The sequence below is a fragment of the Lynx rufus genome, unplaced genomic scaffold, assembly GCF_022079265.1.
Source record: "Lynx rufus isolate CCGP_SWC_20201006 ecotype Redwood Valley unplaced genomic scaffold, mLynRuf1.p SCAF_13, whole genome shotgun sequence".
Taxonomy (NCBI): domain Eukaryota; kingdom Metazoa; phylum Chordata; class Mammalia; order Carnivora; family Felidae; genus Lynx; species Lynx rufus.
The window spans coordinates 16960601-16985648 of record NW_025814827.1 but is presented as its reverse complement, the minus strand read 5'-3'; the positions used below and the strand labels follow the sequence as shown (position 1 = coordinate 16985648).

The 25048-nt window shown below is 44.4% G+C and overlaps 1 protein-coding gene and 1 non-coding gene across 2 annotated transcripts in view; one reads left to right on the top strand and one right to left on the bottom strand.

Annotated features, from left to right (window-relative positions):
* Positions 1 to 3004: 3004 nt before the first annotated feature.
* MYO1E (myosin IE) overlaps positions 3005 to 25048 on the bottom strand; it is a 214139-nt gene continuing 192095 nt past the window's right edge. The window contains exons 26-28 of the mRNA XM_047075040.1: positions 24021 to 24222; positions 9106 to 9275; positions 3005 to 4095 (exon numbers count right to left, since the gene is read on the bottom strand). Of these exons, the coding sequence (XP_046930996.1) occupies positions 4019 to 4095; positions 9106 to 9275; positions 24021 to 24222 (449 nt within the window). The 3' untranslated portion in view covers positions 3005 to 4018. The remainder of the gene's footprint in view (positions 4096 to 9105; positions 9276 to 24020; positions 24223 to 25048) is intronic.
* On the top strand, positions 15635 to 15707 carry TRNAR-CCU (transfer RNA arginine (anticodon CCU)). Its single transcript has one exon. It is a non-coding gene; the product is annotated as a tRNA-Arg (tRNA).

The following is a 25048-nucleotide window of genomic DNA, read 5'->3' as shown; positions in this document are numbered from 1 at the left end:
TCCCCAGCTTGTGCTCTCTCTCTCAAAAATAAGATAAACATTAAAAAAATTTTTTTTTAATTTTCCAATTTCTCTTATGGTAAATACAGATAGCTATAACAGACAAAAGCAGAACTCTTTGAGGTCTTCAATAACATTGAAGAGTATATTTTGTTTTATTTTAAATTTTTTTAACATGTTTATTTGAAAGAGCATGAGCAGGGGAGGGGCAGAGAAAGAGGGAGACACAGAATCCAAAGCAGGCTCCAGGCTCAGAGCTGTCAATACAGAGCCCGACGCGGGGCTTGAACTCACAACTGTGAGATCATGACCCGGGCCAAAGTCAGACACTCAGCCAACTGAGCCACCCAGGCTCCCCTTTTTTAAATTTTATTTATTTTTATTATTTTTTTAAATGTTGATAACATTGAAGAGTATAAAGGGGTTCTGAGGCCAAAGGGTTTGAGAACTGCTGGTCTATTGCTCGTTTGAACATCTCTGTCCTAGGGAACATTCAAGCCTGCTCACTTGGTACTTGGTTACTTTAAAACCTTTGGTTGAAGGGATCTGTCACATCTGCACACTGCATTTTCTACTTCTGTATATGTATATATGTGTAAGCATACCATCATTCCAAACAGGATGGGGTATTGCAGAAGGCAGGGGTGGCACCTTGATCCTCTTTACACTCTCCCAGGTGAAGTGACTCCCAAACTAACCACACGACTACTTAGCTGAACAGTGAACAAAATGGCAGGCCTGGCTAGATACGGGGCCAAGAGAAGCCTAGGATAAGGACTTCACACCTATAAACAAGTGTTTACTCACCTACTCAAGCATCACTTGTTGAGGACCCCCTTGGGCCTGGCACTAGGCGAGGCTTCTGGGTGCAGAGGTGGGGCTTGCTCTGTGGTCCTGAGCCAGGGCTCTTCCTGCTGCTTGTCCAGAGGTTGGACTCAGTTCCTACGCTGTCACCTAGTGCCTGAGGGGTCCTGGTTACACTCCAGTTTTAAAGGCCAATCATTAAAAGTAGCCAGGATTGATTTTTCTCCCCATTTTTAAAATTTTAAGTTTATTTATTTGGAGGTGGGGGAGGAGGGGCAGAGAGAGAAAGAGAGAGAGAGAGAGAGAGAGAGAGAGAGAGAATCCCAAGCAGGCTCTGCACTGTCAGCCCAGACCCTGATGCGGGGCTCAAATCCAGGAGCCATGAGATCATGACCTGAGCCGAAATCAAGAGTCAGATGATGCTTAACTGACTGAGCCACCTAGGCGCCCCTGTGTTATTTTATGCTTTAATGCATAACATTAGGAAAATTATGTAAAGCCATTAGGTTTTTTTTTCAGTATAGCTAACACACAATGGTACTGTAGTTTCAGGTGTACAACTTAGTGATTTGACAAGTTTATACATGATGCTGTGCTCACAAGTGTAGCTACCATCTGTCCCATTACATCACTTATAGTACCATTGACTGTATTCCTTATGCTGTGCCTTTTATTCCCATGACTTATTCATTCTGTGGTTGGAAGCCTGTGTATCTCCCTGTCACCTTCACCCATTTTGTCCCCCCAACCTCCCTCCCTCCCTCTTCCAGCCACCAGTTTGTTCTCTGTATTTATAGGTCTATTTTTGTTTCTTTTTTTCCTAGATTCTACTGATGAGTGGAATCATATAGTGTTTGTCTTTCTCAGTCTGATTTATTTCACTTAGCATAATACCCTCTGGGTCCATCCATGTTGTCTCAAATGGTACAGTCTCATCCTTTTTTTATAAATACATTTTTTTAAGGAGTTTCTCAGTGATTCCTTCCACTGCCCATCAAGGTCACCTTAGTTCCTCCAGAGCTTGAGCTAATATTTATCCTCCAGATAAGCATAGGTTATTTTGAAAAGGGCTTTTCAAAATAACCTATGCTTAACTCAGGCTGTCCTGTCACTTGGCCCCAAATTCTTTTAAAGTTGGTCTTCTTTTATCCCAGGACTGATTTTCAGGGGGGAAAAACGTGCCCGCCAAGGGTGTGTGGTAACAATGGAAGGTGATCTTGGCAGTCCTGCTTGTGAGAAAGCCGCCTGCGTGTTGAGGCTGTGGGGGGTCCAGGATGCTCCTTCGTTCGAATTCTGGTTCTAGCGCCTTCCTCCCACTTTGTGTGAGTCAAGGAATGTGAAGATCCTTTGTCAAATATTAAGAGACTCTTGGTGTAAACAGGGATTACCTTTCCTCGTGTCATCACATTATGGCTTTATTTTCCTTTCAACTGGTCACAAAATGGAACGGAAATCTACTTTAAATGTTGTTATTGTTACCAAATGAAGTTTGCTCCCTATTCTTGAAAATGCAGAATCAAATGGTTTACTTGTTCCAAATTCAGATCCATTTGTTTCCTTATATGAAACCCCTGATAATTTTTCCCACGGACTCGAGGATCTTGGAATGACAGAAAGGTGTGTGCTGGTCAAACCCTACTTTCCCAGTAGCTTCAGAATGACCAAGGCAACCTGGAGGAAAGGCAGAAAGGTGAGTGTCCCCTGAAAACCATTCCCTTATTAGTAGATATTACATCATTTCTGACTTTTCACCATTACTGCAATAAACACTGCATTGGTTTGCTAGGGCTGCCTTCACAAAGCGCCACAGACTGGGTGGCTAAACGGCAGAAACTCAGTGTCTTACAAGCTGTGGAAGCTGGAAGTTCGAGATCTGTGTGTGGGCAGGGCTGGTTCCTGAGGGCTGTGAGGGATCGAATCTGGGCCGGGCCCCTCTCCTTGGCTGTAGACGGCTGTTCCTTCACATCATCTTCCCTCTGCGTGTCCGTGCATGTCCAAATGTCCCCTTTTTATCAGGACACCAGTTATATTGGCTCAGGGCCCACCCTAATGACTTCATTTTAATTTGATCATCTCTATAAAGACCCTGTATTTCCCAATAAGGTCATATTATGAGGTCACAGGCGTTAGGGCTTCACCATGTTTTCTGGGGGTGGGGGACACCATTCACCCTATAACAAATGTCACAAAAGAACAGGTAGTTCATGATTCCTTTATTTATTTAGGAGTTAAGGGGAGGGGCACAGGGGGCAGAGGAAAATTACCTACGGGGAAAGGATTGGGAAGGGTTTGCAGGGGCTGGGCTAGAAAGCAGTAACACTGATTCTATAGTTGAAAAGGAGTAGTGCACATTTGTAAGTACCTGGTGGGAGTTTTGTAATAAAACCTACCTTATGAATAAGTACAGTGGAATACTACTTAGTACATTCATACATGTTGCTACCATCTTAAGATTTTTATATATACAGTATATGATCTGTTTTTATAAATGTACAGCTTGAAAAAAAGAGATCCTTCTTATAATAGGTACAGCATTAAACACAAAACCAACATGGGCCAGCCACATTCCAACTGAAGACCCAGAGAAAGCAAGGCCAACAGCCCAGCCCCTGCTTAGCCTGGCAGCGTGATGGGTCCTGGCAAAGTGTAAACCAGCTGCCCTCTGCACCTGCGGGCTCAGTAGGCCACGCTGGCCCTTGGCCTTCGCATGGGAAGTGCCCGCTCATGTCAAGCCCGGCCTGCAAAGAGGGCAGGTCCTCCCTGAAGGAAAGTGGCAGAGAGGAATGTGTGTGTCAGGTAAGGAAAAGAGGGAGGAAATAAATGTGCTCTTTGACTAAAGGCACTTGTCAGCGGCCGCCTACAGCCATTCCCTGGGCCTGGTGAGCGAGCGGGGTGCTGTTTTGATAGAGCCAACAAGGTCCAAGTGGACCTCGCCTGTCCTCTCACCAGGTTTAAATACAATAAATAAATCTTAGTGGGTGGTGGTTTTGCCCTCCTGGGCTCCTATGAAGAGGATACCTTTTAGGATCATTTATGCAGTGACACTCCCTGTCCCCAACCCAGCTTTTCAATGTCCTCCATGGGGAAGGTGCCAGAAAAACTCCAGGCCTTGGAGAAGGAAGCAATTGCTCGCTATGGATCATAAGGAGAGCCCCCAAATGTCCCCTTCCCTGTCTGGAGCTCCTTTGCCTGTGCATTAGAGTCTCTGTGCGCCTCAGATCTTGGTCACATAGTTGTTGGGGAACAGGCCCTGCTTGCCTCGTAGTCGACCCGTCCACCAGCCAGAAGGATCTGCAGGAGACAGAGGAGGCGAAAGTGAGGGTGAGCAAGGCAGTTGTGCCTGGGCCAAACACACCCTGTCCTGTGGGCGCATCACAGGGCAAAGGTGGTTTGGCTCCTTCTACGTTCTTTTTTCTTCTTTATTTTCTTTTACATGAAAGAGTCTGTTGTAAAAAGGAGCCCTTCCTCCTCGGCAGACATAGCACTCGAGGCCCCGTTCTAGGAAGATCCTACTCCTGCACCTTGAGGCTTTGCCTGACCGCCCCTCGGGGCCTAGGCCTGCCAGCCCCAGTGCGTGGTGGGACCACGGGAGGCTGGTGGGTTGTGGTGGGATGGTCCTGCCCCACCCACCCCAACTTTTCGTCATGGGGGCTACTCCTCCACTGCACTGTTCCCGCTCCTTCCTCCAGTGCAGAATCTGCTCTGGGGAGAAACTGATGCCCAATGCTTCCCACGTTAATGCCAGACCCTCCACCAGTGAGAAGTATGTGCTAATGTTCTTCCAGACCCTCCTCTGTGATTTTAACTGTACACACACTCATCTTAAACACAAACAGCCATTCTGTATCTTACTATTCTGCATCTTGCTTTTCAATACTTAATAGCTATCTTCTTTCCATGTATGTATCTCATTTTTTAAAGGGCTGCACTGTATGCCATGATTTATAGAACCATTTCCTTACTGATGGACATTTTTTCCCAATTTTTCACTATTGATGGAATAAACTTTCACATATATATCTTTATGTTCATGTGCAAGTAGGTCTGTAGGATAGATTCCTGGGTCAAAGAATATAGCCCTTTTGGGGCGCCTGAGTGGCTCAGTTGGTTAAGCGGCCAATTTTGGCTCAGGTCATGATCTCGCGGCCCTTAAGTTAGAGCCCCGCATCAGACTCTGTGCTGACAGTTCAGAGCACGGAGCCTGCTTTGGATTCTGTGTCTGCCCCTCCCCTGCTTGTACTCTGTTTCTCTCAAAAATAAACATTAAAAAACGTCCCTTCAAAGAATACAGACCTTTTATTTTGTAAGACAATATGATTCATTTTTGTAATAGGTAATATTCTTAGATGTACTTTCAAAAGTACAAAAGCATTAACAGTAACAACAGCCACCCAGATCCGTTCTTTTTAAAAATGCTTATTTATTTTCAGAGAGAGAGGGAGAGAATCCTAAGCAGGCCCTGCTCTGTCAGCTGTCAGCACAGAGCCCTCCATGAGACTCAATCTCATGAACCATGAGCAGATCCCTTCTTTGAAGGCATGCAATATTATATATTTTTTATACTTTCAGAGATATTTCATGTATGTAAAAGCAAGTATTTATAAAAATTACCCCTTTTGTACACAAACAATAGCAAACTACACATTCTGCACTGTTTTTAACCTTAATAATATATACTAAAGACCATTTCATATCAGTTTATAAAGAGTTTCCATATTCTCTTCCAATAGCTGCATGACTTACTATCATTTGCCACCTTCTCTGTTGTTGGACATTATTTAAAAAAATTTTTTTTAACGTTTTCTCATTTTTTGAGAGACAGAGCGCAAGCAGGGGAGGAGCAGAGAGAGAGGGCAACACAGAGTCCAAAGCAGGCTCCGGGCTCTGAGCTGTCAGCACAGAGCCCGACGCAAGGCTTGAACCCATGGATGCAGGATCATGACCTGAGCTGAAGATGTACACTAAACCGACTGAGCCACCCAGGTGCCACTGGTCCCTACTTTTTTTTTTTTTTTTTTAATGTTTACTTATTTTGAGAGAGAGAGAGTGAGGGAGGAGAGGCAGAGAGAGAGGGAGACAGAATCCCAAATAGGGCTCTGTGCTAAATAGCATGGGGTTTGATCTCACAAACTGTGAGATCATGACCTAGGCTGAAATCAAAAGTCAGATGCTTAACTGACTGAGTCACTCTGGCTCCCGGGTGTTTATCTTCTTAATTAGGAATTCTTTATATATTAGTGGATTTGTCATATGGGTTGCAAATATCCCCCCCTCCCATTTTTAACTAACTTTTTATATTTTAATATTTAAGTAGTTGAAGCAAATGATATTTTTACAGCTTCTTGATTTTCTATCACTTTTATAAATATTTCCCATACTGATATTAAAAAAGAAAATTCTCCCATACTTCTAGGACTTCTGTTTATACATTTAAATATTTATTTATTTAGGATTTATCTTGATGGAAGTGGTTAAATGTAAATTCAAAGTAATTATATTGACATGGGGTTTTAAAATTTTGATAAATAAGTGTTAAATTTCCTTCCCAAGTCTATTCTAGCTGTAAGCTATGAAAGAAGGTACCTTTCACCCTGACTTACCACAGATACTATAGTCCAAACTATTTGCAATGACCAAATCCAGAAAGTTCTTAAAACTTAAAGGCTCATGTAATTCATTTGATGGCAAAACCTGACCTGAACTGAGTTTGTTTATGATGTCTCTTCCGACAGAGGGTGAATGCTCAGATGTTGCACAGCAGAGATGCTGAGTTTGACCCAGGCTGTTGCCCTGGGACCACCAAGTGTTCTAATAGGTGGTAATATCTCCTATACACACACACCATTATCGACTTTCTAACCGTCTCTGGTTTCTAAAACTCAGAACTTAAGGATTTGGAAAAGGGAGTGTGACCTGCATCTTATTTCAATCTTCTGCTGGTGTCACGGGTGGAGTTGTTAGCTCTCCTTCACTGATGGGTAAAGGGTAGGGAACCTCTCCATGCACGGTCTCAGGAGCCTCTGTCCACTTTTGGACTGGACTGTGTCTTTTTATTCATGTGGGGGAGCTATTTAGAGGTGTAAGATGTTTTTTCCTAGCCTATTTTCTATAATTTAACTTTGTGCTGGTGCAATTCACTATACAGAAGATTTTAATTTAGCCTTTTTATGAGGTTTAAATCCTCTATGGTTTTTGGGTTTGATGTTCTCCATCGGAAGACTTTTCACCCCCAAAGATTAATGTAATATTCTAGGTTTCCTTCTAAGATTTTTATAATTTAGATATTTAATTAGTCTGATATTTTGTGTATGAGGTAGAGCTTGAACTTTATTTTCTTATCAAAATGGAAAGTAATGCCTATCCTTTCCCCTGGTTTCAAATGCTACATTTATCATATATTAAATATCTGTATACACATGGCTATATTTCTGGATTCTATTCTGTCTCATCTATATGTCTATTCCTGCACTCACACCACACTGCATAAATGAGAGTGATAATTTATAGCATTTTTTGAGAACTTCTAGGACCCTACACTTGACACAAATATGTAATTGTTTTGATTATACCCAAAATACATGGTATTTCTAGAAAAATCTGAAATATTGAGAACTGAAAATAAAAATTCAACATTTAAGGAGACCACTTGATATCTTATATATATTATATATAACATACATACGTGCATATAGTCATCTATTTTCCATTCTTACAAAAATGAGACTACAGTCTGTATAACCTTTTTGCCTTTTCTCATGAACATTTTTCCATTTCAGTAAATATAGTATTGCATCATTATCTTTAATAAAAATGTTTGTCGTTGAAGTTCACTAAATGGATATAGCAAAGCTTATTTACCCAATCTTTGTTACTGGGTAATTGGTCATTTCCAGTATTTTTGCTGAACAAAGCTGGTGATAAAAATTCTATTTGTGTTTACTAAGCATTTATTTCAGCCCTTAATTCTACTCCGACACTTTGGAGGAAGGATACTAAATGGCTAAAATATTAAAATCTATAGCAAGCTAGATGGCTATCTAGTTTCATGATAGATCAAACTATTTGATGAGATCAAAATAATGTCCAGAGGTCTTTTAGAAGGAGGTCAGTCCAGGGACCTAGAAGTCTCCTATGAGCTCATGTGATCAAGGAGTTTGATAATAACCCCCTTCCTGGAACTGTGTGTCCTGGCCACCTCTTCCCGAAGGCTAGTCTTACCAAGGCCCGTTTCACTCAGTTTGTCCTTGCTCTGTTCATAATGGCTTCCACACTGTACACAAGTCCTCCTCAGCCTGACATTCAGGGTCCTCCACTACCAGGCCACTCCTGGCTTCCTCTTGTCTCCTGGGAGATCTTGCACCGTGGTTGAGCGTTGGCTTACTTTCGTAAAGTGACCTGCTCTTTCTGCCCTCCATGGCTTCTCTGTCCCATTCCTCACAAATGCCATTTCCTTCATGGTGTTTTTGAATATCCTAAGTCAGGAGTTCTCGTTTTAAAAGTACTTCCATAAGCACTAATGTTTGGTCTTATGTGTATCACATTCTAACTTCTCTACCAAATTAATAAGGCATTCAGCCAAGCTCACAGCCTTTTTTTTTTTTTTTTTCAAGAGGGAGAGCGAGAGATTGGGAGAGGGAGAGAAAGAGAAAATTAAGCAGACTCCATGCTCAGCATGGAGCCCAACACAGGGCTCGATCTTGCAACCTTGAGATCATAACCTGAGCTGAAAGCGAGAGTTGGAAGCTTAACCGAATGAGCCCCCCAGACACCCCCAGACTACTTTTATAACAGATATTACAGGTTGTCTCCCTGGCTTCCATTCCATCTACCATCATTATGAGGAGGCCACCAAGTTTGGGTGGGATAGTCTTAACCATTTCCAAAGAAGTCCCTGCCACACCTAACTTACCACGGGTACAGCCTTTGCCTTGCTAGAGATTCAGGGATGGGCACATGAGCAACTGGGTCTAATGAGAGTAAAATCTAGGACTTTTGTCCAATGGCTAAGAGAAGTTTCAGGGATAAAGCAGATTTCAGACACAATTTGATCTGTTTGCATGGCAACCATTTCATTGCCATGACGGAAAACAGCCTAAGAAGGGAGCAAATACAAAGAAAGCAGAGCTGATAGATCGATCGATAGATAGCTGGAGCCCTGATCAAACTGAGCATGAAGCCCTAGCCTATCGCTGCAAGTTTCAGTTAGAGGAACCTATAAATTCCCTTCATGTTTAAACTAGTTTTTATGGCAATGACACTGAATGTTCTTTAGGACGCTGTCTCAGCCAGCCATGCACTTACCTTCTTTGATGATATCGATAATGTCATTGGCATTGAAGCTGAGTTCATCTGTGTCCTGAGCATCGTAGGCATACAGAGCCTTGCACTGTGGCACCTGAGGCTTAGGCTTGGGCTGGGGCTTGGGTCTGCCCCCTGCTGGGGGAGGCCGACTGGTCGTTTGTCTCCGGACACTGTGGAGAGAGTGGAGGCAGGTAAGAGAAGGGACCTAACAGGAGGCAGCACCATATGGTGGTCTGGAGCAAGGGGCCAGCACTAGCCTGCTCAAGTTCAAATCCAGCTCTGTCCTTATAAGATACTCCACTCCGTAAACTTTCTCTGAAATTAAAAATGCACCCCCCCCCCCGCAACTTCAGAAACAGAACTTTTCACCAGTGCCATAGAAGCATGTGGTGTTTCTCCTCAACAGCAGTCCTTCCCAGAATCAACCACCACCCTACATTTTGTATTAATAACTGCTTTTCTTTGTGGTTTTACCACGCACACAAGTATCCCTGAACAGTACACATAGTTTGCCTGTTTTTTTAACTGTATAAAAGGAATCATGTTTTATCACTCGCTCCTTTTTCGAGATGTACCCTGGTGATGCATGAATGTAGTGGCCATGCATTCTAATGGCCTTATACTCTTCCATTGCATGACTATGTCACAATTTACTTATTGACTCCACTGTTGATAGTTGTTTGGGATGATTCCAGTTTCTACTGTTGCAAAAAAAAAAACAAAAACGCTGCTTTGAATTTTTTTTTTTTTTTTTTTTTTTTTTTTGAGATAGGGTGTAAGTGAGCGAGGGGCAGAGAGACAGAATTCCACAAGGGGCAGAGAGAGAGAGAGAGAGAAGTCAGGCTCACCCGAAGTGGGGCTCAAACTCACAAACTGAGATCTTGACCTGAGCTGAAGTCAGATGCTGAACTGACAGAGCCACCCAGGCGCCCTCTGCTTTGAATATTCTGGTGCGAGAATTTAACCAGAGCAATTTCTCAACCTCAGTACAACTAACCTCTGGGGCCAGATAATTCTCTGTTGTGGGGCTGTCCTATGGACCACAGGTGGTTAGCAGCATCCCTAGACTCTAGCCATTGGGTGCCAGTAGCATCCCCCCCTCCTCATGGTGATGATCAAAAACAGCTCTAGCACTAGAATCCTAATCTGAATCTTCTAGCTTTAAATGTATTCTTTGTATACACTGTATTGCCTCCAGTCTCCATGCATACAGTCTCAAAGGCATAAAGCTATAGCTTGTGAGATCTTTAAACTTATATGTGAAACAACTGTTAAATATGTTCATAAAAAGCATTTAGAGGAAAAAAAAAAGGGAATACAAGCTGGTGCAACCACACTGGAAAACAGTATGGAGGTTCCCCCAAAAAACTAAAAATAGAACTACCCTACCACCCAGCAAATGCACTACTAGGTATTTATCCAAGGGATACAGGTGTGTTTCGAAGGGACACATGCACCCCAATGTTTATAGCAGCACTATCCACAATAGCCAAAGTATGGAAAGAGCCCAAATGTCCACCGACGGATGAATGGATAAAGAAGATGTGGTGTGTATACACACACACACACACACACACACACAATGGAGTATTACTTGGCAATCAAAAAGAATGAAATCTTGCCATTTGCAACTATGTGGATGGAACTGGAGGGTATTATGCTAAGTGAAATTAGAGAAAGACAAATATCATATGACTTCACACATATGAGGACTTTAAGAGACAGAACAGATGAACATAAGGGAAGGGAAACTAAAAACAGGGAGGGGGACAAAACAGAAGAGACATAAATATGGAGAACAAACTGGGGTTACTGGAGGGGTTGTGGGAGGGAGGATGGGCTAAATGGGTAAGGGGCACTAAGAAATCCACTCCTGACATCATTGTTGCACTATATGCTAACTAATTTGGATGTAAATTAAAAAAAGAAAATTAAAAAGAAAAAAGGGACGAAGAAAACATTTTCATCAAGGACAAACCAGGTTAAGCCTACATCATTTGCTTACAAAAGAAACAAGGTGGAAACAGGAAGAAATAGAAAATTTGAACAGACCCATTACCAGAAAAAGAAATTGAATTAGTAATCACAAATCTCCCAAAAATCAAAAGTCCAGGGCCAGATGGCTTTCCAGGTGAATTCTACCAAACATTTAAAGAGTTCACACCTATTCTCTTGAAGCTGTTCCAAAAAATAGAAATGGAAGGAAAACTTCCAAACTCTTTCTATGAAGCCAGCATTACCTTGATTCCAAAACCAGACAAACACCACACTAAAAAGGAGAACTATACACCAATCTCCTTGATAAACATGGATGCAAAATCCTCAACAAGATACTAACCAAACGGATCCAACAATACATTAAAAAAAATCATTCACCACAACCAAGTGGGATTTATACCTGGGATCCAGGGCTGGTTCAATATCTGCAAAACAATCAATGTGATGCATCACATCAATAAAACAAAGGACAAGAACCACATGATCCTCTCAATAGATGCAGAGAAAGCATTTGACAAAGTACAGCACCCTTTCTTGATAAAAACTCTCAAGAAAGTAGGGATAGAAGGATCACACCTCAAGATCATAAAAGCCATATATGAAAGACCCACTGCTAATATCATCCTCAATGGGGAAAACCTTAGAGCTTTCCCCCTAAGGTCAGGAACACGACAGGCATGTCCACTCTCACCACTGTTATTCAACATAGTATTGGAAGTCTTAGCCTTAGCGGTCAGACAACACAAAGGAATAAAAGGCATCCAAATCGGCCACGAGGAGGTCAAACTTTCACTCTTTGCAGATGACATGATACTCTATATGGAAAACCCAAAAGATTCCACCAAAAAAAACTGCTAGAACTGATCTATGAATTCAGCAAAGTGGCAGGGTATAAAACCAATGCACAGGATCAGTTGCATTCTTATACACCAATAATGAAGCCACAGAAAGAGAAATCAAGGAATCTATCCCATTTACAATTGCACCAAAAACTATAAAATACCTAGGAATAAACATAACCAAAGAGGTGAAAAACCTATACCCTAAAAACTATAGAAAGCTTATGAGAGAAATTGAAGAAGACACACAAAAAAAGTGGGAAAATATTCCATGCTCCTGGATAGGAAGAACAAATATTGTTAAAATGCTAATACTATCCAAAGCAGTCTACATATTCAGTGCAATACCTATCAAAATAACACCAGCATTCTTTACATAGCTAGAACAAACAATCCTAAAATTTGTATGGAACCAGAAAAGACCTCGAATAGCCAAAGCAATCTTCAAAAAGAAAACCGAAGCTGGAGGCATCACAATCCCGGACCTCACGATGTATTACAAAGCTGTAATCGTCAAGACAGTATGGTACTGGCACAAAAACAGACACTCAGATCAATGGAACAGAATAGAGAACCCACCAATGTATGACCAACTAATCTTTGACAAAGCAGGAAAGAATATCCAATGGAATAAAGACAGTCTCTTCAGCAAGTGGTGCTGGAAAACTGGACAGCGACATGCAGAAAAATGAACCTGCATCACTTTCTTACCATACACAAAAATAAACTCAAAATGGATGAAAGACCTAAACGTAAGACAGGAAGCCATCAAAATCCTCGAGGAGAAAGCAGGCAAAAACCTCTTTGACCTCGGCCACAGCAACTTCTTACTCAACACGTCTCTGGAGGCAAGGGAAACAAAAGCAAAAATGAACTATGGGGACCTCATCAAAATAAAAAGCTTCTGCACAGTGAAGGAAACAATCATCAAAACTAAAAGCCAACCGATGGAATGGGAGAAGATATTTGCAAATGACATATCAGATAAAGGGTTAGTATCCAAAATCTATAGAGAATTTATCAAACTCAACACCCAAAAAACAAATAATCCAGTGACAAAATGGGCAAAAGACACAAATAGACATTTCTCCAAGAAGACATCCAGATGGCAAACAGACCCAAGAAAAAAATGCTCAACATCACTCATCATCATGGAAATACAAATCAAAACCAGAATGAGATACTACCTTACACCTGTCAGAATGGCTAACATTAACAACTCAGGCGACACCAGATGTTGGCGAGGAGGCAGAGAAAAAGGATCTGTTTTGCACTGCTGGTGGGAATGCAAACTGGTGCAGCCACTCTGGAAAATAGTATGAAGGTTCCTCAAAAAACTAAAAATAGAACTACCGTATGACCCAGCAATTGCACTAGTAGGTATTTATCCAAGGGATACAGGTGTGCTGTTTTGAAGGCGCACATGCATCCCCATGTTTATAGCAGCACTATCAACAATAGCCAAAGTACGGAAAGAGCCCAAATGTCCATCGATGGATGAATGGATAAAAAAGATGTGTATATATACAATGGAGGATTACTCAGCAATCAAAAAGAATGAAATCTTGCCATTTGCAAGTATGTGGATGGAACTCGCGGGTATTATGCTAAGCGAAATTAGAGAAAGACAAATATATGACTACACTCATGAGGATTTTAAGATACAAAACAGATGAACATAAGGGAAGGGAAGCAAAAATAAAAACAGGGAGGGGGACAAAACATAAGAGACTCAAATATAGAGAACAGAGGGTTACTGGAGGGGTTGTGGGATGGGGGGATGGGCTAAATTGGTAAGGGGCATTAAGGAATCTACTCCTGAAATCATTGTTGCACTATATGCTAAGTTGGATGTAAATTAAAAAATAATTAAAGGGGGGAAAGAAAGTTACATTTAAGGTTTCTTTTCAGAGGAATTGGGTGGCACTCCACTTGGTGGCTGTTGACACCTGTGGAAGGAAGAAGGAAAAGGGAGGGTCTTTCCCTGGGCCTGCGTCCTGGAAGGGAAAGCACACCCAGTTTTGATCTGTGATCTCAGGAGGCCAGAGCTGCTCTGTCTTTGCTGCGGCCCCATGACAGTAGATGGGTGCTGATGAGAGAGTTAGATCTGGTGGGGAGGGGGGACTGGCTGCCACCTGGGGGGGTAGGACTGTTCCTGTCAGGGTGGGATTTCGGGGGCTCCCTGTGTGGGAGGGAGCAAACCCTAAGGTTACTCAGGCTCCATTCTTCTTAGGTCAACCCCCATCCCTATCTTCCCACCTACCACCAAGCACTTTTCTTTTATCCTGGAGGAAAAGCATCTTATAGATGATTAGCCTGACATAATTTCCTCCCTAGTCCACTGGAAATCCCCATTCCCTCCTGGAGAAGTGCTTACCTCTCTGAAAGCTGGCCAGGCAAGCAGGCTCTTAATTAAGCAACCTATATATTAGGGATGTGTCAGCATTTGGTTAATAAGAGCCATTAGCCTGCATACCAGAAGTCATCTGATTTCCCAGCAATAAGGAAGGGGGAGTGGAGGAGGGTGTGCATTAGAATACCCTGGGAGGGAGAGAAGCCACCAGCCTGGCAGTTGCAGGGCACAGGATTGGAACATTGCACACACACACACACACACACACACACACACACACTCTCTCTCTCTCCACCCCCCCAGATATTCATAGAAGGAGAAGACTTGGACTCTCTTATGTCCAGGGAGGAAACCTACAAACATTAGTTAGTGCAGGATGATAAGGCCTCTGGGCCCAAGGGTACTGGGACTTGGGTGTCGTCCCTGGGAAAAGGGGGCCAGAGGGGCCTCTTAGTGGGGAGACAAAGCTGGATGATGCTCTGAAATGCAGGACTATCCTCCCTGCAGCAGTCCTGGGAGTCACCTCCTGGCTCCTCTGCCCATCGCCTCCAGCTCTGACCCAGCCCTGGCACTTCCTCCTCCTCCATGTCCGGTTGTTTCCTTTCTGGGCTCCCTGAATATCCCCCCAACTCAGTGTCTATTAGTTCACTTCACCCTCCACAAAAAATACTAACAGTTTCTCCTTGCTCTTGGGAAATGGACCAAAACCCTTCATGAGGCCTACAAAGTCCCTGCCAGGTGTGGTCCCCACTGGTTCCCAGCCTCATGTCCTGCCACAGGCCACGCTGCTGTCTTCCTACCTTTAGGAGCCCTGACTGGCGTTAGGACACTCAGTTCACATATTCCTAGCTTACATCATCTTTACTGGTAAAGACCATGCTTTCCCCCTAAGATCAGGAACAAAACAGGGAGGTCAGCTCACCACCTGTTCAGTACTGCATTGGAAGCTCTAGCAAGAACGATCAGTCAAGAAAAATAAAAGGCATTCACACTGGAAACAAGTGAAAATACCTCTATGTGCAGATGAGATGATCTTGCATATAGAAAATCCTAAGGAATGCACAGCACTAAAAAACTAGGAGAACCAATAAACACGTTCAGCAAGATTAGAGAACAGAAGACGGAGAAAACAATTCCATTTATAATACATGCCATTTAACCAATTTAACAAAAGGATTCTATTTTTACGAAATATCCAGAAAAGGTTAATCTATAATGACAGAAAGCAGATTAGTGGTTGCCTGGGGCTGAGGCTGGGGGTTGGAGGCAGTGACTGCTAATGGGAAGGAGGTGTCTTTTGGGGATGATGAAAATTCGAAAATTAGATTCTGATGGGGGCACCTGGTTGGCTCAGTTGGTAGAGCATGTGACTCCTGATCTCGGTGTTGTGAGTTCGAGCCCCACACTGGGTACAGGGATTACTTAAATAAAAAAAAAAAAAAAAAAACAAACCCAAAATCCCAACAGTTGAATGGTACTTTAAAAAGGTTGATTTAATGGTATATAAATTATATCTCAAAACAATCTGCTTAAAAAAAAAAAGTAACTTACACAGACCCCTTTTGGCTCAGCCCCACACTGCTGACACCCAGAGTGACCTCAGCCACTCTGAGACAGCAGACACCAGGTGTCCCAGAACCGGGGCAGGCTGGAGAAGGAGATGGAGGTAGGGAGGACTGTTGAAACACCTATTTGAACACAGCCACTGTGTGGTATTTGGTCCCAAGGCATCAGAGGATAAATCGAAGTAAACCCAATCAAGGTAAAACCTCAAGGATTACTGGCGGATTTGGGTTCCCCTGTAGGCCCTTGGCAACAGTTGGCTTGATCGTCCCAGGCCCCAGACAGCGGCTCCCATGCTTTACCAACGTAAAACCATCTGGTTATTTACTACTTGGCTAAACGGGGTTCACTGTGCTTCCCAGGTGGGAGCATAAAGAGTCCAGGCAGCTTTGAGATGAGGCATTGTTTGCTGCAGAACAAGAGTGTGGACTGGAAGACTGTGTTTGATGGGGAATAGATGTGGAGGTTGGGAATAGCTCTGCATTTTCCATTAAGGAAGTGTCTGTTTAAAGTTTATTTATATTGAGAGGGAGTGTGGCTAAGGGAGGGGCAGAGGGAGAGGGAGATGGGGAATGCCAAGTAGGCCTCACACCATCAGCGCAGAGCCCCAGGCAGGGCTCAAACTCACAAACCGTGAGATCGTGAGCTGAGCTGAAATCAAGAGTCGGACGCTTAACTGATGGAGTCACTGAGGCACCCCCAGGGAAGTGTCTGTTTAGACAATGAACCCTAAGGTCACTATGGTCTGGCTCTTTCCTGTTTAAATGTCCTCTGTGACCAGGACGGAGTACAACTCTTCCAGCAGGGCAGCCAGTGACAGCAAAATCTTCCTGGCCAGTTCCTGCTGCCTCATTCTCACATCTGAGCATGGTTTCACTCTTGTGAGTGTGGGCAGAACGGACGTCGTCTGGGAACCCCTGCCTATAGCTGTATGAAATATAAACTCGCCTGGGCTGTGGCTGTGCTGGGCAAGGCACTGTGCTAGGCATTTTCACAGACGTGGCCTCATTTAATTTCACAACACTCCCGTCAAATGACCACTGTAGGTTCCTGGGACTTCCTGCCGGTCTCATCCCTAGACGTCAATAACAGACGCATAAGGCTCCCAGAGCTCCAGCCACACAGACCTTTGAAACCAACTTGCCAAGGACCTACATGGGAACCCAAATCCCCCAGTAATCCTTGAGGTCCCTTGGTCTGATGTCCCCTTGGCCCACCCCTGTCCTAAGCGGCACTGCTAATTCCTGCTCAGCCTTCAGATCTCATTTCAAACCCCCCACCACATCCTGGGCAGCTCACACCTGCTCAGAGCAGGGGTCCATGTGGCAGTCCAGGGACCTATGTCACCATTCAGCTGACTCCCTCTTAGGACCAAAGGTTCCATGGGGGCAGGGACTGGGCCTCTTCATGCTCACCACTGTAGCCCCCGGACCTGGCACCAGGCCCGGGAACACTGCGTGGCCTCAGTCTGCACATTCTCATGGAGTGACCGTGTGCAGGAGTAGGAGGGACACTGCACTGGCTGAAGAGTCAGTGCGCCGGGTGTGAGGCCCAGTTTGGCCACTGGCGGGCATGTGGCTTGGGGATGTCGCTTCACCTCTTTAAGGATCAGCGTCTTCATCTGTAAAAAAGGGAGATTCAGGCAATGGTCCAGGTTCTTTTTCTAATTCTTAGAATGCTTTCTAGAGCGCTCTCAACAAAATCTCTACGTTCAGAGGTACCACGGTACACAGGAAGTCTGTGCCGATGAAGAGACTGCTGCCTCCACATTTTACCACATTGCAGACCCAGAAACCATCGCAGAAAGCAGTCGGAAGGGACAGCCATTTTCCTAGCTCTATCTTAGACCGATGCAGCCTTAAACCCACACAATCTCTTTTGCATCACTAGGTGGCGATCCTGTGTAATCAATAATGGGGAGAGATCATGACTAGGAGCTGCCAGAAATTGATTAATGAGGCCTTTTAGGTGCCTGGAGCCTCCCCTTGCGGCCAAGGGGCAGTTGGTCAATGCAGTGAAGGAGGGATTCAGACTTGCTCACACAGCAAACACGACCCTCCCACTCAGGCGGCTGGCACTGGCTCGTCCAGCCCAGGAGAGAGGGTTGTTAGGCCATCGGGAATTCTGTGAGTCGTTAAACAACAGCCACTGTTAAAGATTAAACGGAACACACTTACAAGTGATGAAATTAAAAGCACAAGCAAAAACTACTCATCACTCAACCCTTCCTAGTTATTTTGCTACATTTCATTTCTGTCTCTGCACTCGAGGTTAAAAACGTCTGGTTGCTTAAGTCTGGTGGGAACACTCGGTAACGGTGTGTGGCTGCACATCTCTTCCCAAGCCCGAGGCCGGTGTGGTCATGCCGGTAGCCTGGCACTGGCCATGGCGAGTAGAAAGTGGCAAACTGAGCACGACTCAGGCCCTTTGGTGTGTGGACAGCCAGTCATTCAGCAGCACACTGCTGTCCTCACACCGTTGTGCTCTGCCTGGATGTGTTCTGTAACACACATGCGGGACTTAGATAATTTTGGCACGTGACATTTGCACGCCTACTAAGCGTTACATGATTGAAACCTGTGTTAGAAAAACAATCATTTCATTGGGCTAATGGGGGTTGGAGCAAGAATTTCAGACTCACAGCAACGGTTCTTTTTCTTGTTGCCATTTCAATAATAAGTGTTCATGTTATACATATTAACACGTAGTTGGAAACTGCCATGTCACTGAGCAAACTGTCTCCTTCTAGGTAACTTCTGCACAATGTAATCCAGTTTTCCTGTTACTGCTTGACCCATCATTTTGGGAGAATTTGTACACACTTCCCACTTGAGCGTATCTCTCCCCCAGTAAGAAGACAAACACAGGAAGAAACTGAGTTACAGCAGCCTGTTTTTACAGCAGGTCGTTTTCTGAGTTGGGCATCAGACCTCCGATGCCATCACATTATAACCCACACCACGAGGTTTCCCAAGTCATCAAGCGCCTTCCATCCAGGCTGCTTTGGAAAAACCACGCTGCTGGAGAAGTCCTGTCTTAGTGACTGAGGAAGACCTTTGCCCTGAGACCTCAGGATAGCGACTGACACTTGAACCCTCACGGACAACTGCTCGATCTCACAAGATGCCGAAAGCCCATGAGAAAGCAAAACCCCAAATGACGTCAATGGTGATAAGGCTCCCTAAAGTGAGTGTTCATGCATTTGCTCTTTCCTGGTAACTTAGTCTGTCACTTTCCATGGGATGTTAGCTGTTACGGTGACTGGAGCGGAGGATGTTCAACTAGAAAAAGATGGAGTCATAGTATAGCTGGAGAAGAGGTTGTGGACTTTTTTACATGGTCCAAATGCAAGAGCGTCTGTTGCAAGCTTTTCCTCATGGCTGCTTTGCTGTTGCTCTGCACCCACAGCGAGCGGCAGAGCTCTTCCATACATGTGTGAAGGGGAAGGTGTCTCCCTCACTGGTCCCCTTGTCTGGCTTTCCTACGCCATCTATTTCCCCCGTTAAAGCTGCAATGCCTGAAGCTTAGACCCTCAAGGGGTCCAGAGATTTGAGTTCTTGAGACTAAAGCCGCCTTTCGATCCTAGGAGAATATTAATATTATCCAGGGTGCCTGGGTGGCTCAGTCGGTTAGGTGTCTGACTCTTGGTTTTGGCTCAGGTCATGATCTCATGGTTTTTGAGTTCAAGCCCCAATTCTGGTTTTGTGCTGACAGCGCACAGCCTGCTTGGGATTTGGGATGCTCTCTCCCTCTCTCTCTGCCCCTCCCTTGTATGTACACATGCATACATGTGTCCTCTCTCTCAAAACACATAAACTTTAAAAAAAGAATATTAACATTTTCCTATAAGACCGAAGGACATGAGTAACAGTAGTAAAACCAATACAGATAAACTTTCAAGTTGCATCATGCTTGTGGTTTACAAAGCCCTTATTTAATCAAGAAACCCCAAGGAGTGGGCTTTAACATTTTATCATTATCGCTATTGTACAGTTGAGGACACCAAGGTGTAGAGAGATTAGGTGCCAAACATGAGGAAGCACAGCTGGTAATTGTCCAGCGTGTGGCACAGAAAAGGCATGTGGCTCAGTAAATATTTGAGGAACGAATCAATGAAGGAATGAACAAATGAAATGGGACCGACACCCGGTTCCTGCAACTGTGACCCCTGTGCTCTCTGCCCACCACCAGGCCACCTTCTGTGAACGTTTCAGAGCTCCCACACCTCTGGGGCAGCTGGGTGTAGCTAGTCTCTGCCAGGGGGAGCTGGGATTGAGCTTTCTAAGATCACTGCTTTGTTCTGCAGATGTGAGATTTATGTCTTGAAATTCCAAGAAGGAAAATAATGGCATTTTATTTCATTGGCTATTTGAAATATGCTGTATTCCAAAAGGTTGAATCTATAAACATTACTGGAAATGTGGGAATGGATGCCAGGAATTCCTAAGCCTCATGTCTGCCTCGGCCAGGATACGGCTGCTGCTCCTGTAGATTATGGGTTGAGAAATATTGCTATTGGACATTTGTTGGAAATTTTAAGCCCCCTGAAAATATGACTCCATTAGGAGAATCCTGTCAAGAGACATACAGGCAGCATTTGAATTTTTCTATCAATCCCTCCCCCTCTGTGGCATGGCAAGAAGCCCAACCACTGAGCACTTTCAATATTTTTCTATTTCTCCTACTTCTAGTTGGATTAATCTCTGGAGTATCTTGAAATTTCCTGAAGTTGCCCTCCCATGAAATGGACCATAGGATTAAAGAGGCCAACAGAAAAGGTATTTCCAGTCTGGGTTTTAATGCTTCCAGTGATGAAATGGAGTCAGATTATGTACGTCTCAGCTATAGGAGGGATAACTGAAAGCACACGTGACTGGCAAATCAAGTGTTCCTATGAAATCAGAGCAAAGGCTGATGAATGAAATGTTTGTATGATTCTTGCTTAACCTGTTCTCTTTCTGGATTCTCAGGAAAGACCTTGAACCTGATTCAGACATTTCAAAAGGTATGCTAAGAGACTGCAGGGTAATGATTCCCTCTACATCTTTCCTAGTTTCCCTGGACAATAACAATGAGGACGACAGTAAGAATAGCCACCATGTCCCAAACGTGGTGAGCCAAGGGTAAAGGATCCAGTTGGGATGGTAATTAATTTAGCAAAGGCTTCATGCTCTCTCCAAAAAAACCTGGCTGAACCTAAAATAAACTGACAAAGACTTTCCTGAATTAACTTGAGGTGCTAATTATACCATTTGATTTTATCCACATTACATGATCCAAAAGAAATGATTGCTTATGCTAAATACGTCTATAAAGAAAAGTGCATTGGGGGTGGGAGAGGGAAAGGAAAGATAAGCCCAAGAGTACGAAAGCCCGAGGAGCAAAAGACCGCGGAAACCTTGCCTTTATAGATTGGCACCTTCAAGGTCACTGTTTGGAACTGTGACGTTTTACAGGAATTTTTGTGTTTATGGAAAGGCTTAAGATTGGGATCCCAAAGTCTGCTGTTTGCTTCAACAACCTGCTGTGAAATGAAGGCAACTCATGTTTTCTTGGCCAAGAGGAGCTATTAAATGCAGGTGACCCCGAGGCTTCTGAAATGTCTAAGGCATGCCGAAGGTCACTGGCCACATTAGAAATGATTTTAATTTTCACTTGATGTGTTTCAGAAAATAAATATGAAGAAAAAGTTCAGACCTTTGACCAGAGTAGGATTTTCTAAGGAACGTTTGCACTACAGCAGATTTAAGTGTACAAGGAGGAGGGTAGAAGGGATTCTTGCAGCTCCTGGACTCAGTGTGCCTACTAAGAGAACAGACAACAGAAGGTCAGGAAAATCTTACTGCCTGGTAGCCAGCTGTGAAGGTGCCCTCTCTGTCCAGCCTCATAGCCATCGCCACGCCACATTATGTACGCCTGATCTTTAGACCTAGAGGTGGCAAAGGGTGCGCTAAGACTTAAATAGGGAGCCACGCAGCTGAGGGCTGGAAGGGAGCAGCCTCAGTTAAGACACTATGTTCCTAAATTGCCTGCCTTTGGCTGACAGATGCTAGCAGTTGGCTGGTGTGCAAGTCTGTAACTTGCAAAGCAGGGCTGGAAAGATGGTTTTGCTTGCCAAGGCCAATGCAAGTAGGAAGCTAACAGACAGAGCTAAGAGATTTGATGCATTTTGTTGATTGATTGATTTTAATTCTCTGCCTACTTTGGGACACGAACCTCAACCCGGGCCCAGGAAGAATTGTTTGATTATTTTCATTAGGTCCATCCATCTGAATAGTGTAGGTCTGGGTTATGGAGTAAAAATCTTAATTCTGCCTCAACAGCACCCTCTCAATTCACTTGTACACAGAATCTTTCCTGGCTTTATCAGTTAGAGAACAGATGCCTTTAGAGGAGTGCTTTTCAAAATGTGGTCCCTGGATCAGTAGCAGCAGCAACAGCAGCTGAGAACTTGATAGAAATGTAAATTCTTGGGCACCGCCCTGGACCTACTGAATCAGACTCTGGAAGTGGGCCAGTGAGTTCTCCAGGTGATTCTGTGCACATTAAAGTCGGAGAACTACTGCTTTTGATCAAGCCAATCAGGCAGGCCACGATCGTTAGAACTGGTGGGAGGCAGTGACTTACACAAAAGTGGGGGGTAGGTGGGGAGAGAGATCCAGGGTAGAGTGGCATCATCTCTGCTGACAGCCATCTGTACCAAACTAAGGTGTTTTCCTATCTGGAGCCCAAATGAGGTGAGACTTGCCAGGGGAAGAGGAACCCCAGGAGAACGTGGTTAAGCTTGTGAAAGCTTTGTGGTCTTTAGAAGGAAGCTGACAAGGCAGGAAAAACATCTTGTAATGGGAAATGGAGGTGAATGGCAGGAGCTGTTGTCTCTCTCCCAGCACTGCTCTATTGCATCCACGAGCCTCCCGACCACATCTGAAACTCCATCATGGTGGAGCCACGGAGAGAATGGAAGATGCAGGCAGGCATGAGGAAGGGGAAGAGTGGGCTGGAGCAGGCCCACTCTTGGGTTCAGTGGAGAAAACCACTCTACCATGGAGAATCATGCGGAGTTGGAGGACTCCTTCAAAGTCACTAGTTCAGCCTCGGTGAGATAATGGTTCTATCATCATCATCACCACCACCACCACCATCATTGTCATCAAGCCCCCGCGGACCGAGTGGCTCCTACATGCCCAGTATCATGCTGGGTATTTAATGTATATTATTTCTAGTCCTCCCAACAACGTGCACGCATGGGGGCCATTACATCAGTGTATAGATGAGGAGAAAAAGCTCAGGGAGGGTAAGCAGCAGGTCCAATATTAGCTAGGTAATAGGGACTGAAATAAGACCCTCATCCTTATCTGGTACCTGACAACCTCACTCTACAGTACATCTGCTTGCTTATTTCATCCACCCCGTGCCTGAATACTTCTGGGGGCAAGGTACTCCTTACATCCTAGGGCAGTTCATCTTTGGGGTTCTAGAATGCCCCTTTGTTTACTGATGCCAAAAGCTACCTCCTGGCAGAGATCACTTACACGTCTTTGAGCGGACCTGTTTTATGCCTGGTGACTCCACAGGACGTGTCGAACCGCCTTTCCACACTAATAACTCTTTGAATATCAATACAGAGTTCTAGAAGTCTTTACTTCCTCCAGCTAAAAACCCGGGGTTTCTTTTTGTCACTCTTCATTTTCAGTTCTAGAAAGGCTACGAGGCTCTCATTTTAAAGCCCTAAAGATATGTATTCATAAAAGCATCTATACCTTGTACAATGCTGGGATGTTATTCTTAGTGTTCCTAACGGCTCTTCGAGCTGTAGTGTTTATGCAGCAGCTGGCACAGACACGAATCAAAACCCCATCATTCCTCAGCCACGCCAGAGAGCAAGATAGGTCACAGAGTAATTGAATCTCAGGGCTGAAGGGGACCCTCTTCTGATGATCATGATAAACCGTCTCCAGAGAATGAGTTGTGTGCTGTCAACCTGGCTGGTACTTTTACGAATGCCAACCACGAGCCTCATGGCCTTGGGTCCTGGATTATACCACGCAGGTGGAAAACAACTTTAGAACCATGTATAGACAGCCCAAAGAAATCCACGGACCTTGCTGTGATGGATGGAGATACAGGTCACCAACTTCATCTATAGGGGGTGGGACCCTTACCCGGCAGCACCCTGATCTGGGACCTTAAGGAAATCCAAGCTCTCCGGCGTCTGTGACACTCGGTCTGAGCCGGTGGACTGCTGCCGTGGCAAGGGTGGACGGGTCATGGAGGTGTACAGACTTTTCTGATTTAACCTCTGGTTTCCAGGAGCGTGGGGATGTGGCACAAATTGGTTTTTGATGACTCCGTTCTGATGGTAACCTAGGGAGAGAAAAACGGGAGAAAACAAAGCTTACATCTTCTGATCTGCTTAAAGGCTCTCCATCGATTAGCCAAGAGCAAGTCACTTAGCTTCACCAGGACTCAGTTTTCCCATCTGAAAATACAGAGGACATGACTGCAAATATGTTGTGAGGGACAGAGCTGATACACTGTAAGCTGCCTAGCAAGTGCCTGGAACATAGCAGACACTCACACATGCTTGTTGAAATGGGTAGCAGAATCACCAGATGTTCATTCAGGCTTTCAAAGCCCACATGCAAGGAAAGGTAAGCTTGCAATGAGTTGGCAGGCACATTCTTAGATCTAAGAAAAATTATGAGGCTATGATTCAAGAGGGCTGGCAGGCAGCTGTTTAAACAGTTGGACGTCCATTTTCAAGGGGTCAGTCTTGGGTGTCCTCTGCAGGAGTCCCCTGTGGGAGGTAGAGGGAGCACTCTACACAGGCAGGGAAATGTGGCCACTGGTTGGATCAATCCAGATAGGGTAAACTCTCGTAGCCAAACAACTGTTCTTAGTCAAGATGACATTATCTGTTAAGTAATGGAATATGGTGATGGGCTCCAAACCACAGGCCTTGGCCAAAAGGGGCATTATCTTTCCATTGTATGTGTGACCTCTTCTTCTCCCTTACCTCTTCTCTCACTGACAGATCTGGGCAAGAATGAAGGAGAACAAGACTTCCCCAGGCCCATTTTGGTAAACCTCCTATAAAACCTCTTCCAACTGAATTAAGAAAAGAACTCTTTGGTACAGGTGGGATGACCGTTAGTTTATAAGAGAGACCAGCAGGTCAGATTGGGCTCTG